Source organism: Mauremys mutica, chromosome 16 (genome assembly GCF_020497125.1).
Source record: "Mauremys mutica isolate MM-2020 ecotype Southern chromosome 16, ASM2049712v1, whole genome shotgun sequence".
NCBI lineage: Eukaryota > Metazoa > Chordata > Testudines > Geoemydidae > Mauremys > Mauremys mutica.
The window spans coordinates 22707039-22722269 of record NC_059087.1 but is presented as its reverse complement, the minus strand read 5'-3'; the positions used below and the strand labels follow the sequence as shown (position 1 = coordinate 22722269).

Sequence of the window (15231 nt, the reverse complement as noted above, 5' to 3'; positions counted from 1 at the left end):
AGCGCAGCGCGATGACGCACATCCGCTCAGCTGCCTGAGCCTGCGTCCCCGGATGCGGAAGTCCGGGGGTGGGAGAATGTGGATTCTGCGGTGCGGCCGCTCCCTCAGGGGCGCTCCCTCGGGAGGAGCCTCGTACTGGGGCGGCCTTTCCCCAGGAAGCCGCTTCACGCAGGCTGCTTCGGGAGGGAGTGACGGCCGGGAGGAAGCTGCGGGGGACCCCCGGCGGAGGGGCCGGGTGAGACCGCGGAGCGGCCTCGGTTCGCTCCCATGATATCCGATGGGTGTCGCGCATCCAGTGCAGGATTTATAGCAAGACACGGGGGGACATCAGCCACTCGCCCCAGGAGGGAAGGAGAATCGGGGATCCTGTCATGAAGGGGATGTTTAATCGACTGCCCCCATCCAACCTCCACCCAGCCGGTGACAGTAGCAAAGAGACGCCTTGGAAGAGTAATGGTCAATGGGTGACAGTTACAAGCCAGAGCCTCGCATTATGACAGCAGAATACATAACATTGGATGTGTCTGTGGACCGGAGCAAATCCCAAAGCTACATACAGGAATCAGGGTCCATTCAACGGGCTACACTTAGTGTACTGTCACATACAAATACAGCAAGGAGACTGTAGCTAGAAGACAGTTTATAATGCATCTGATTTTCAAAATTTTTATTAGTCAAATTAAAAGCTGCAAAACAATAGATTACAAAATATAATCCACTTTTTACATTAATTTAATCAGGAGTAAGAGGAACATGAGTAATAAATCAGCTAGCAAGTTTCAGGCAGCAGATATTGTTTAATGTTTAAAGTATAAGACTAGGAGTTAGACTCCTGGATTCTGTACCACAATCTTATTTGTCCCTTTAGCAAAACACAATTTCAGTAGGCTTCCCTGCCCTTTAAGCATTCTGACATGCCCTGAGGTGCAAAAGTGCAAAGTATATTTTGTTTTGCATCAACTGATTCATCACTACCGCCAATCTTTCAACTTTATTTCTCAGTACATGTGGGTTTGGTTTCATTCTCCTCTCTGGGGCTAATTTCCCCTACAAAATAGAATCAATTTACAAGTATTTTAGACAATGTGTCTATGATCTGAGATTATTCATCCTAAATATTCAAACTGCTGTTGCATACTTATCACTGCCCACCTCTTCCACTTTAGGTCTACCAGAATCCAACATGGCAGCATGTGGAACAGAGACCACGCCCTGAGGTATGGTGAATTCAGCAAAACATTTAAACAGACCTGGTCAATATAACTTTCCTCTGTTAGCTAGTAACTGCAAATTTGAGAGGAAATAATGGTAAAATTAATTACATCCCTCCAAATCAAAACTCAGGACAGTTTTCTAAACCCTATACCCAACAGTGTTGCCATGTTAGTTCAGACTAGAACTTGGAAGACAGAGCTACACAAAATAAGTTGTCATTAATTTTCAAATGAAACTGAAATAATTAAACTAACCCTCTGGTGTTCTGGGGGAGCATTTGTTTAAATCAAGTGTTCTTGTGATAGCATTAAAGTTCATAGGTCACTCAAACTTACAGAGGCAGATCTCAGCTGCTATAAATTGTCAGGCTCCACTGAGGGCAACAGAACAATGACAGTTTACCCAAGTTAAGGATCTGCCCCACATTGCTAGATCTATGGAGAGAAGATCAATGGCTGTGGTAGTGCATTCTTTGGCTCCTCTAGCCCAGTGGTTCTCAACCAGGGGTATGTAGAGGTCTTCCAGGGGGTACATCAAATAACAAATAAAAAACTAGTTATTTGCCTAGTTTTACAACAGGCTACATAAAAAGCACTGTCAAAGTTAGCACAAACTAAAATGTCACACAGACAATGACTTGTTTGTATTGCTCTATATACTATACACTAAAATGTAAGTACAATATTTATATTCCAATCGATTTTATAATAAGGTAAAAATGAGAAAGTAAGCAATCTTTCAGTAATAGTGTGGTGTGACACTTTTGTATTTTTACGACTGATTTTGTAGGCAAGTAGTTTTTAAGTGAGGTGAATTTTGGGGGGATTCAAGACAAATCAGACTCCTGAAAGGGGTACAGTAGTCTGGAAAGGTTGAGAGTCACTGCTCTAGCCAGCTACCTTGTGGAGTTGTGTGTATTGGTTATAAGAGTAACTGCTCTTTTGACTTACCTCTGCTAGACACCAAATGAGGAGGGGAAAGATAGTGGGGATGCTGGTTCATACAAACAGCTGGGCACTTGTGCTACATTGTTGTATCCATTCGGCAGTGTTCTTTTTAGGAGCTTCTAATCTGGTTTCACTAAAAAGATGAGGAAATATAAAATACAGCAAAATATCAAGATGCTCAAATACACCTCTACCCCGATATAATGCGGCCCGATATAACACGAATTTGGATATAACGCGGTAAAGCAGTGGTTCCGGAGGGGGGGGGGGTCACACTCCAGTGGATCAAAGCAAGTTCGATATAACGCGGTTTCACCTGTAATGCGGTAAGATTTTTTGGCTCCCGAGGACACTGTTATATCGAGGTAGGGGTGTATAATAAAATAGTTATTTCTTGAACAAGAAATGCTTTTACTCTAAAGAATTTTAGCAGCAATATTTATAGTTTACTCATCTCTGCCCACACCAACTCATCAGTATGTGGCAGTCTCCTTCTAGGACCTAGATCTGTGATTGTTTCCTTCTTTTTGCAGAAAAAAGTAACTGTGGAGGTGCTTGATCACCTGGAACGTCTGGCACTAGTTGACTTCCGCAACTGGGAGGGTGTACAACGGCTGGAGAAAGCAATCCAATTTGCTGATCAACTTCATGCTGTTAACACAGAAGGGGTAGAACCAATGGATTCAGTACTAGAGGACAGGTAACAAATCATGGCTAGTAACCTGCTTATCTGTTAACTTACCAAGTTGTTTACACCCATAGTCTCAACAGAAAAACTGTTTTCACTAATCATCCTAGCTATGAAACTGGTCCCTTTTCCACAAAAACTTTATCTAGTGTTTTACGTCAATGTGGTTCTGTGTAGGAAAAGTGTCTGTGTAGTGTCCCTGAACTAGGCACAGAAGCATAACAAAGATGTACTCCAATTCCTTAATGTATCTTGCACGGATTCTTCATGTCACAAAATGCTGTCCCCCAAATGCCCTGGAACAAGATCCTCAGTCACTTCAAAATGTGTTTATCCCTGCTGCTCTTGATACACAGGCTGCCTACTTTGTATTGCTGTCACTTCTTCTGCTGCTTTAGTTGGTCAAGAAGTCAGCTTGACTGTACACTTTCATGTAGGGTTTGTCTCACTCAGCTTTTTACATAGTGCCAATAATCTTGAGCAGTAAGTCCAATGCAGCGCTTCTGTGCTTGTGTCCATGTACAGCTCAGTGCTGAAGGTCCTGCTGATTTGAGGACATTGGGAAATTTCCCAAGGTTTCACTGTAGTTTACAATAGATCTTTTGTATGGTTGTATGTGGAGCCTGACCAGCTAACTGAGCTATAGGACAGGCAGGAGGGAAGTTGAGGTTGCTCACCCACCTGCCAGTGGCTCTAAGCAAGAACTATGTAAGATATGCTAATAGCATTTTGAACTGGAACAAGTTTAGAAGATTAATGTTAATTGTTTTAGAGCCAGGCAATCTCCTCCTGGCTCTAGGGGCATGATTTTATATCCAGTACCAGATGCTCCTGTACTTAGTTGGCAAAGAAAGTAGTCTCAGAAATTGCTAGTAGTCTCCTGTGCTCCTCAGATGTCTGTATCTCAGAGAAGATAACATCACAGAAGGCAACTGCACTGAGGAGCTGCTGCAAAATGCCAGAGAAACAGTTGAGGAATATTTCGTAGCCCCACCAGGTACCATCTTTTGATATACAACTCATTTGGACTTGATAAAGCCCAGGTAGATGGCTTGAGCTGATCTGAGAGATGTAACCTGCCACAGTTGAATGCACTGGCCAGTAGCAGGAAGATACTGAAATAGGGCAATGATAGCTTTGGCTACCCATGGAGAAACACTGGTGTCTAGCTCTCTTACTTGGCTAGTAGTCGTGTAGCAAGTAAAGGGTTTTATCCTACCCTAATGTTATTGCACACATTTGGAACTATTCTAAGAGATAACTGTCTGTAAATTAAAGTGGAGCTTCTTTGCAGGGAAAAAGCTAGTCAGCTGTAAGTTTTTAAAGTGAGCCACATGGGCAAGTATATGTTTCATAGTAGGAATGACTAAATAACGAGCAGTTTGTCTCATGCTATCATTTGTTTTGTTTGCTAATAGGTAACATCCCTTTACCAAAGCTAGAGGAGCGAGATACTTTTCTGCAAGTCTCCGAGTGAAAGTCAAGGTCTGGAATGCCACTTCGGCTTTTAAGTCATCTGTGACAATTGGCATATATGCAACCATGGCTGTGGAGTATCTTGATGCAAGTGTCTAAGCCCAAGAATAATACCCTCACCTAATTATTTGATTTTTCTTCCTTCCTTTCTTCTGTAAGATTACATTGAAATTAAAGGTTTGGTGTATTTTTCCAGTATATACAAAGGTGGAAGGCTATGGGCCATTTACAAGTCTAGAAATTTGGCCTCAGTGCCTCTGATTAGTCTGTATTTGGTGAAGCTTTCCAAATGTCAACCTTGAAAATATCATGCACAGTTAGTACTCTAGACACAACAGCTGCCTACATCAACCCTGCTGATTGGGGGAGGGAAACTGGTACTATTTTACTGTCAAATTACTTAAGCAGAATGAGTAGAATGTTCCAGTACTTAGATTCATTTGGAGCTTCTCCCATCTTGTCACTCAGTGATCTGATACTTACCCAAAGTCCCACATAGGAGAATGCTACATAAAACTGCTTTTTGCCCCTACTTTACTTTTCCCTGTAGACTAAGAAAGCACTTGATTTATTAGATGCTGCAATTTTTATGAACTTTTTTGCTTCTACCAAGTACCTCCATGTCAACACTGCATCTTGTTCCACATCTATATACACTGCACTCTATCCAGTGCTTTGTCCAATTTTGTGCTTGTAAATTAGTTACCTAAAATTGTATTTAGGTTGTATAGGAAACGTGCTTGTTTCTTAAGTGAAATAATGGCTTTGGGCTGGAGAGCCTTGCTCAGACAGAAAACTGAAAAGATTCTAGGGCCATTATGAAAGTGTATTCAAAAGACCAGTTGCCCTGTTAGAAATGAAGTCCCACTATTTTCTGTCCACATTGATAGCGTGGTGAGCTGGTGCAGGATGCAACCATTGTGGGCTTTGCTCAGAGCGAGTGTAATTGCAGTAATGCTGCCAGTGTCTGTCCACCACTAAAAGCACTTCTACGGGATACAAAAGGTGTTAAGCATTGCAATTGCTTGCACTGTTGAAATTCTCCAACATAGCTAAGCCTTCCTATCACAGGCTGAGGCAGCAAAACTGTCATTTATTTTAAATAACTCCACTACGTGGAAGCTAGACATCACGTGCAGTCAGGTGTGAAATAAAGATGCACAACAACTTTTTTGGTCACACATCAGAGCAGATTTTAGAAAATTAAGCAGTCTATCAAGCTTCTGTAGCCCAGGTAGACACTGTGAGCCTCCACTAGAAGCAGTGTGCTCTGTGGTTAGAGCCATGGACTGGGATTTATTAGCCCTAGGTTCTATTCCCAGCTCTACTACTACCCTCCTGGATGACCCTTAGCAAGTCACTTCACTTCTGTGCCTCACATATGCTATCTGTAAAATGGGGATAATGATACCAGCCTCTTATGTAAAGCACTTTGAGATCTATGGATGAAAAGTACTCTTAAGTATTATTATTTAGAGGACATTTTAGTAGAACAGCCATCGCTCCTGGACTTCATTATTTGTCCTATCATTGACTCCGTGACTTCATATAAATCATTCTGGCTGCATTGTAATTTTAGGCATTTGTAAAACAAGCAGTACTTTTGCATAAGCATAGAGATGCTTGATAAATGCATAAAGCACTTTGAGATCTCCAACTGAAAAAGGTGCTATAGCACAATTTTATTTTCCCTTTTTTTGCTCACTAGGTTATTGTAAAGGGGAGAAAGCCAGCTCATTAACAGTGATACCATCCCATGTGAAAATGCCCTCAGGCAGTTCAGCCCTCCTCCACCTGCCATTCTAGAGTGCACTGTTCTGATGCTGCAAGGGAGAACCACTTGCCGTACATATTTAGGTACCTAGCAGCTCACAACCTCAGAGTTGCTTGCACCTGCTCCCACCTCCTCTTAATGCAATGATCTTCCTCTAATTGTACAAAAGACAACCACTGCTTGTGAGTTACTAAAACATTTAAATATATTTCTACACAACAGGCTGAGTCATACAGTCACTCCATTGCTTTTTATCACTGTCCTGCAGACAAGCCACCAATAGTTATTGTGCTAAATCTCAAGCTTATTTTTCCTCAGTTAGGAGGGAAAAAAGTACACTTGACATTTTTCAAACCAAAAACAAAACTGAACTGCAGAGATTCAAAATATTTCATTACCAACATTTCCCTAGTAAAAACTGTAAGTCATTAAAAAAAAGATTTTTATTTAATAAAAGGGAAAAACAAAGAGCTCCTACGAAAGACTATATCCATCAGTTTTGGAATGTAAATTCCGAGCAAAAAAAAGAGGCTCAGTTCACATTTTTAAAAAGTCCCTGTTGGATGCAATCAGTATGGCCTGAAGGGGGATGAGTAGCGTGGTGATCCCCTGCTTTGGTATGGAGAATCGCGACCCCTTGAACCAGAACGGGACCGCGAGTAGCCATAGCTGGTACTTCTTTCGGGACAGACTCTGATATAGGAAGTTTCACCCTGAAATTTAAACAAAGAAGAAAACCCAAACATTTACATTGCATCCTGATTAACAGTCCTCCACTAATATGAATAACACCAAATGGAGTTTAAGACCAAAGCATAAATAACCAAAGACTGGAGTTTCCACAAAGAGGGCAGTATAAATCCATCTACTGCTGCTTGGGTCAAACTCTGCGCTGGCACCTGATGCCTCGAAGAGGTTCGTTACAAAACAGTATTGTGCATGTACTAGTGAGAAATACCTTGCTAGCCATCATCATCTGCAAGGGCAGAGGCTCAGCAGCCAGAAGAGGACCATGGACAAGTGCCTCCCACATCCAACCACAAAGGAAGAGGCTGTGGCAACCAGTACAGCCAGAGGGTGAAGGTCCCAATGGTCTGACTCCATCCTTAACTGCTGGAGGGAAATAGCTATAGATACTAGTACAGTCCTTCAGCACAGTAAGGAAAGGCCGAACTCTCAGGTCATGATCATGTTATAAGCACCTCAAGTTCTGTAAGGAAATCTCCACAGCAAGCACACTCAGCCTTCAGCTGAGAGGATGGTTGGAGCAGAACAGCTCAGCCACTGGAAGGTGGTTGCAATGAAGTAGCACAGCTCCAAGAATGAAAAAGCAGTGGTTTACTGGCTCACACACCAGGAGACCACCAGAAGAAGAGGCTCCATGCTGGGGCATGGGAAAAACAGCTATAGAAACCAACATAGCTGTTCACCAGCTTGTTCTTTGGGAGAGTAATGTAGTTTGCTGACAAAGCACCCAGCTGGCAGAGGCAACATGAGTTGGCTTAGTTGAAAGGAGAAGGCTGTGAGCTACTGTGGCCAAAGGGAGAATGCCACAACAAGCTAGCTTACCCTGTAGAAGTCAGAGGCAAGCAGTCCAAATTCTTGGCTTCCAGGTAATGAAGGGTGCAGCCAACAGTACAGCTCTCAGCTATGTCAAACGGGCTTGTCTGAGCCCCGCCCCTTCCAAATGTTATATTTTTAAAACATTCAATATTAGTTACTTCACGCACTGAGCCAAGACCCTAACATGCCAAGCCACAATGGGATGTGTGTCACAAAAGATAGGAAGGACCCTTTATATTATTGTAACAGGTCACTATTAACCACCAACTCCAACGTTATCACTAGGTTCTGTTCTTATGCCTCCTGAGACCAGCATGACAAGGAAAAAAAGTGTATGCTCCTCCATGACTGCACACACATGTTCTTCCCCTGAAGGCACGAACCCACCTCATGAGAGCGGAATTTGGTGTCATCCAGTTTACGCAATGCGTATTCCATATCTTCCTTGCGAAGAAACTCAACTACACCCATTCCATCTTTCTGTACATCTGCATAACAAACATCACCAGCTTCACGCATATGATCCTTCAGGTCCTGCCAGCTGCCTGACGGAGGAAGCCCTGAGCATGGAGAACACAAAACATAAGACACCATATAAACAAAAAGGCCATCTACTCAGGCTGTCCCAGGGATGCTGACTCTGCCAGGCCAAGGGCTTCATCACTTCAATGTGCCTTGTGACTTTTCCATAGGATCAGAACTGCAATAAGAATGGAGGGATCCAAAAAAATAGCACTAAGTTCCATTCCAGAAAACCAGCAGCTGAGCCCTCCGTGGAAGGTACAAAATGTGGGCCTCCTGCCTGTAAGATAGTCCCTGGGTCTCTCTGGAATTCAACGTGCTGAGATTTCAGAGGAATCTGCTATTTGTGCTGTTGCAAAGTAATTCAGAACCACCCCTCAAACCCTGTACATCTGTAATGAAGATTTTGCTCTCAAAGCAGGACATTTTTTTTCCCTTAAGGTTCCTCAAGCTCAGCTCCCCATCCAAGATTGGCTTGTCCCATTCATATCAGTTGTATTAATTTGGGTCCTGAGATTCCAGCAGTTCATCCTCTGGTAGTGAGCAAAACCACATGCGTTTAGCTGGTAATTATCAGCATGTTTACCTAAAGGAAGGCACAGAGTTGAGTTTCCCTGCCCACAGCACGCTGGAGACTCTAATGTACTGCTGGTCCTGGCAATTTTCAAGAAGGCTTCACAATACCCTTTACCAAAGTAGGTTTTCGTGCTCATGTCAAAAAAAATCAGATGGTTTTCAGTTATTCTCCCCCAGCCCTCCCAGGCTCCTGAAGAGGAGATGTACTCCTGGTTTCACTGGATAGCGTTCAGATCCTGCTGCAATGCTGACGATATTTTATTGCTACAGTAGAGTGGCTTCCTTACAGGGAACGTTTTATTTTTTTTAGCCATAAAGTCACAAGAGCATGCAGAGAAATGGCGATGTGGGTATTTTAAGGTGATGCATGGAGATAAACATGTTTTCGGGAGAGACATACAGGTATGTTTTTTTATGGACTGTCCCAAGCATCCGCTGTCAGGGAGTAATGAATCTCCTCCTGGGATTTCATATGCATTGCAGAACTTCCAAACATACTTTCATTTCTCTCCCATAAAGGGCCCCCTCCACCCCTATTTCCTAATGTCAACTCACTACTTGAATGGCCTTTTCAGTTTGTTTCTTTGTTTTTTTGTATGAAGTCCCACCTCAGGAATCCACTGGTTGCTTGAGGGGGGCTCCCTTCCATGGTGCCTTAGTCATTCTTTCCCATAGTGAGTAGATCATGCAGCTATGAGTAGATCATGTGGAGTTGCTGAGGCACAGATCACGTGTTTGGTTGTTTTTTTTAAATGAACAAAATGTCAACACCTATCAGAGCATGTTACATCATAGGAGATCTCTAACAAATCCTTTCTAATTATGATGAAATGTTAGGTACCATTCCATCTAGTGCCCAACTGTTTTCATCGTGCAAGAATGGTGCCCAAGTTCTCCCTCCTTCTATGCATCTGCCCACTCACACAACGCTGGTACATTTCAGAATCCACGGCTGAGTTCACATCTGGCCCCTATGAAGACATTTCTGCTCACCATTCATCAAGATGTGCTCCAAAAAGCAACAAGACTCCTCCTCAAGTCAAACTGGAAAGGGAACTGCACCGGGATACTCCTTTACAGGAAGAGGTTTCATGTTACAAAAAAAACCTTAAACTATTTCAGTGATATGAAAAGCTCCTTTTTCGCGAGACAAGGACACAATACAATGAGGCACAGCATTAGGATGAGTCCTAGCCAAATTGAAGTGTGGAAGGTAACATACCTGAAACAAGGACTCGAAATTCAGAACGTCGTGACGGAGGGCCATTCCTCCCACGCAGCCCCCCACCAAAACCTCCACCCCGACCTCGGGAGGATCTGGGGAACTCAACACGCAGTCGGCATTGACCATAATCATAACCATTTCTCCCATAAACTGCATCTTCTGCATCTCTGCAAACAAATAACATGAATCAGTGATTAATGATGCTCAGTCAGTGATTCCCAACATCTCAGTGGGCCATCAAGCATGTTAGAAATATTGCAGTTTTAAAGTAGCTGCAAAAATATTTGAGGATATTTTGGACTGAGTTTGAAATGGATTCATCAGCTAACAGTGTATCACATCTGTAAATTGTTAAAAGCTTTTTCCAAGCTCTTACATTCCTGTGCACCATCTATTTCAGGTTACAGCCACATCCACTGCAAAGAACACAGGAGAATCACATTATTTATCTTGCATTCACCGACAGGTTCTGCCTATCCACTATGCTTAGAAGCAGGGGCCATTTCTCAGAAAGGCTGCATTCTGACTGAACTCTGATCCGCATGGAACAAAGCTCTTTCATAATCTGGCAGGCAGTGAGGGTGAATACTTTACCTTCACTAACAAGCCACTTATTAGAAACTGCCTCATTATGGTGTTTTGGCTTGCATAATTATATACAAGGGATATTTGTTTTCCTGAAACCGTTCTGATGTTGTATTAAAGCCTAGACCTAATCTCACTTTCCATCCCAGCAAGTCTATGCTAACGCATGCAGAAGGGCATGAACTGAAAACTAAAGATTGAAAGTAGTTGCAAAGTTATATATAACCACAGAATAACTGTTCATTTAAACATAAATCTTTTCAAAATTCAGTCCTTGCAAGCTGAACTTTACAAGTGTGCAAACTCTCTCTAAAATTAATTTCAAAAAGCATTGCGGAAGGTAGAAATAACACTGGAAGATCATAAGTGAGAACACAGTGCATTAACAGAGCATCCCAATCCTGAGAAGTTTAGCATCTATTGTTATTAGTATTACCATAGGCCTAAGAGCCCTAGTCATGGACCAGGACCTCATTGTCGTCACCCTTATCAAGGTGTGGCTTTCTCTTTAGAGTGTCACAGGGGATGGGAGAGAGGGTTATTTATGTGTTTGTTTGTTTTTAAAAAGGCAGGAGGGACTACAGATTTAAACTCCTGTGAACCATCAACAAAATATCTGTGAACAAAACAATCTACCCAATAACCTAGATAAAGAACACCCCTTCCTCTTAGATTGCCTGAGTGTTGCATGGGCTTACTTTAGAAGTGTGGTTCCCAAACTGGGTCTGATCCACCAGTGGTCCTTAACACACGGGCTCATGGTCCATGGAGAAATGGCTGGTCACATAGTTCTGACTCTTATGCCAGTCCCACCCCCAAAAATGTTAATCTACATTAAAGGAGCCAAAAAAACCCACCTCACATTGTTTTCTCAGTTAAATGTTTTCTTCTCCCCGAAAATAAATGTTGTAACTGACAAAGGGATGCTGTTTTCCCTGTCATGGGCAATCTGTGATGTAGTGTCTCTGCTAAGCCAAAAATGGTCTCTGTAATGTCTGGGGACGCATCTACAATATGTCCATAAACCCTGATTCAAAAATAATGAATGCAGATATGTTATTCACTGTCGTGGATGATATTTTAAACACAATATTAGGAAATTCAGATGCATTTCACCAGTAATAACTGTACTTAGCCACAGTCTGCTCATATTAGAGACAAAACCATATACCTGCATGGTACATAGGGGTGGAGGTGAATAGTTACAATTGCTGCAGGAAACCATCTGTTTGAGTTTCTGAGTTGTGCTTAAGTATCAACTAGAATTATTTTTTTTTAAAGTTAAGAAACAAAGAAGATAACACCTTTATGTTTATAGTCAGATGAACAGAAATTCAGAGTCTGGGACTATGTGTACATTACGAATTGTTTGTAACTGCTGGTACTAGAACCTTGTGAAAACATTCCCCAGGCTTGCCAAAGCCCCTTTGATGCTACCTGAAAAAGGTAAAATATGGAGAATTCAGAAGACAGTTATCTAGACCACTGCAATCAGCTTAACTCATTAAAGAGGACAATCAATGAGCATGTATTCCTCCCTCATACTTGCCCATTATTTATTAGCTGTGTTATGCAAAGCAGTATCTACCTTGCTGAGGACTACAGCCATACTGGGTTTAAAGTTTTCAAACCCAATCTGTGTTCTCACACACACAATAATTTACATGGCCAAAGTGAATCAATTCATTTCTCCTGCAAGCTCAAACCTTGGTGCCTGTAATATTACAATTGCTCCCATGCAGACAAAATTGTGATATTATACACTGCTTAGAAGTGGAAAATCTACACATTTTAATTCATACAAAAGGGGAAACTAAACGACTTGGGAAGTACCAGAACAGACTGATAGGGCCGTTTCTGGGTGTTCTTTTAAGAGATGATGTACCGGTGTCACTTAGGCAGAGTCCCGTCAGCTCGGAAGGGGGAGAGCAGGTCCCCATTCACAGATTTGCTGCGCGCGTCACTGTCCGTTATTCCTAGGGCAGATTGCTGGGGGGGGGAAGTGGGCGATGCCCCTGATACAGATGGAGGCTGTCCGGGAGCGGGGGTCACACCAGGCGCGGAGTGATGCGTGGGGGCAGGAAGGGTGCGTGAGGGCTTTGCCCGCTAGGAGAGAACAGGCCGATAGGCTCCTTCTCCGGGGGAGGGGCGCCCGGCCAGCCGGGGCCGAGCGTGGGGAGGTGCAGCAGGTCCTCCCCTGGGGACCGGGGGTGCGCGCCCGGGCTCTGGTGCAGAGGAGTTTCCCGTCGAGGGCCCGGGCGGGCCGTCTCCAGGGCTCCGTGACCCGGCGGAGGGATTCCACCAGCCTCAGGCCGGGCCGGGCCGGGCCGGGCCGGCTCTCCCGGGGGCCCGCTCCCCCGTCCCGCTCACCGCGGGTCCTCGAAGCGCACGAAGGCGAAGGGCACCAGGCCGCGCTTGCTCTTGAGCTCGATGTCGCGGATGCGGCCGTACTTGTAGAAAAGCTCCTCCAGGTCCTTCTCCCGCACGTCCGCCGGCAGATTCCCCACGTAGATCCGCCCGTCCCCCGCGCCGCCCCGACCCGAGCCCCCGGGCCCGAAGCCCATCTCCCGGTCCCAGCCAGACATTCTCGCCGCACCGCCCGTGCACACAGCGGCTAGGAACCGCCGAGCTGTCCCTACCTCCTGACGGAGGACACTAAACAACGCGCTTAAAGGGGAGGAGGCGCCAGCAACCGCACACAGCTTTCGTTACGCATGCGTTGTGCTCTGCGCCCCAGCACTGCGCATGCTCGCAGTTCGCCTATTTTACTGCGATTGCGCAAGCTTCCAGTTCAGGCGGACAGAGCCACTCGCCCTGAGGGCGCAGGCGCGAGTTTCAGTCACCCTGGGCTGTGATAGTTGCAGGCCTTTCTCTTGCACACGTGCAACCTTCTCCTTTCATTTCATTTCCCTTTTTGCTTAAAGTGATAGAAGCAATTCAAAGCTTAAATGTTTGTGATTTTTCCAATACCATGTAATAAAAGTATTTTCTCTCCCCTCCCCTGCTGTTCTATGAAAGACAAAAAAGGGAAAGACTACAGGGAAACTGACTCAACACAAAATACTGACAAACAAATTAAGGGAGCAAACAAACAAAAATAGAAATACACTTTTTCCATAATCCCAGGCCCTCATCCTGTATTTATGTGCTTATAACATTTTACAGTAGAACCTCAGAATTAGCAACACCAGAGTTATGAAAGCAGCAAAGATCCAGACTAACACGGCTACCCCTCTGATACCAGAGTTATGAACTAACCAGTCAACCCTACACCTCATTTGGAACCAGAAGTACACAATCAGGCAACAGCAGAGAGAGAGGGGAAAAAAGCAAATACAGTACAGTATTGTGTTAAATTTAAACTACTAAAAACATAAAGGGAAAGCAGTATTTTTCTTCTGTATAGTAAAATTTCAAAACTGTATTAAGTCAATGTTCAGTTGTAAACTTTTGAAATAACAACCATAATGCCCTGTTCAGAGTTACGAACATTTCAGAGTTACGAACAACCTTCATTCCCAAGGTGTTTGTAACTCTAAGGTTCTACCGCATGTATGTAAATCCTATTGCAGATCAGATCATTGGTCCCTCTAGACTAGTACCCTGTCTCCAGCAGTGGCCAGTACCATATGCTTTAGTGAAGCAAGGTGCAAGAAACCTTAGTATAGTTAGCTATTAAATAACATTTACAAAAGGAAAGTTTCTTCCTAATCCCATCACATAGAGGCTGTTTTCTGTCCTAACAAAATTAGAGTTTACATCCATTCCAAACTTTTTGAATAAAATCCTATGATTGTGACTTTGGATATTTTCATTATCTATATAAATGTCCTATCTTTTTTCTTTTTTTAATCCGGTCGAGGTCTTGTGCATTATGTGAAAACAAATATTTCCCTTTTTCAGTTTAAAATGTTACCTTTCAATTTTAACAAATATCAGACAGGAAAGTGATTTTAAAACTATTAGTTTTGCAAAAATTGTAATTCACAGTTTGAGATCGTCGGTACTCCTGAATTCTTTTCCAGCTCCCAGCTCTACTGCATACTCAGGGCTTATCTACACTTGAAAGGCTGCAGCAGAGTGAAGACATTACTTATGCTCATGGGAGGGTTTCTCCAGTCAGCATAGGTAATCCACCTCCCTGGAAAGGATATGCATGCCATCTGTTGCTCCACCACTGTTCGGGAAATCCCATTACTGGAAATCTATCCACTATGTCCTGCACATTACTGAGAGTCACAGTCCAGGCAATTAATGGCCCTGCACACTTGCATTGCAACGTCCCCGACAGTGGGTTTCCTGACTCCAGATTTATTCCTGACTGACAGGTAGAAAACTGACTTTGCAAGTTTCCACAGTGTGATCGCCACTTGCTTCTCCACTGTCAGTGCAGCTCTCATGTTGGTGTCCCTGCACTGGAAAGCTGAGGCAAGCTCAGCCACAGATTGAAGAATGTGTCTTTGCACATCTGAAAGTTCTGCAGACACTGGTCTTCATCCCAAACCTGCATTATGATGCAATCTCACCAGCCAAGGCTTATTTCTTAGTCCCAAAAGCAGTGTTCCACCATCCGCAACTGTTCCGTGAATGCCACCAGCAACTTTGAATTGTTTCTGGCTATGTCCCACAGTAATCTGTCCTCCAAGGCATCATCTGGTTC

At 43.7% G+C, this 15231-nt stretch overlaps 2 protein-coding genes across 2 annotated transcripts; one reads left to right on the top strand and one right to left on the bottom strand.

Annotated features, from left to right (window-relative positions):
• The first annotated feature begins 38 nt into the window (after positions 1–38).
• GATC (glutamyl-tRNA amidotransferase subunit C) lies at positions 39–4524 on the top strand. Its single transcript, XM_044989646.1, has 5 exons — positions 39–235; positions 1167–1217; positions 2696–2862; positions 3744–3847; positions 4269–4524. Exons 1-5 carry the CDS (start codon positions 53–55, stop codon positions 4325–4327), a joined length of 564 nt encoding a protein of 187 aa, XP_044845581.1. The 5' UTR covers positions 39–52; the 3' UTR covers positions 4328–4524.
• A 1759-nt stretch (positions 4525–6283) lies between these two features.
• SRSF9 (serine and arginine rich splicing factor 9) lies at positions 6284–13301 on the bottom strand. Its single transcript, XM_044989645.1, has 4 exons — positions 12942–13301; positions 9984–10153; positions 8051–8223; positions 6284–6813 (listed from the first exon to the last, which is right to left on the bottom strand). Exons 1-4 carry the CDS (start codon positions 13154–13156, stop codon positions 6670–6672), a joined length of 702 nt encoding a protein of 233 aa, XP_044845580.1. The 5' UTR covers positions 13157–13301; the 3' UTR covers positions 6284–6669.
• Positions 13302–15231: the final 1930 nt, after the last annotated feature.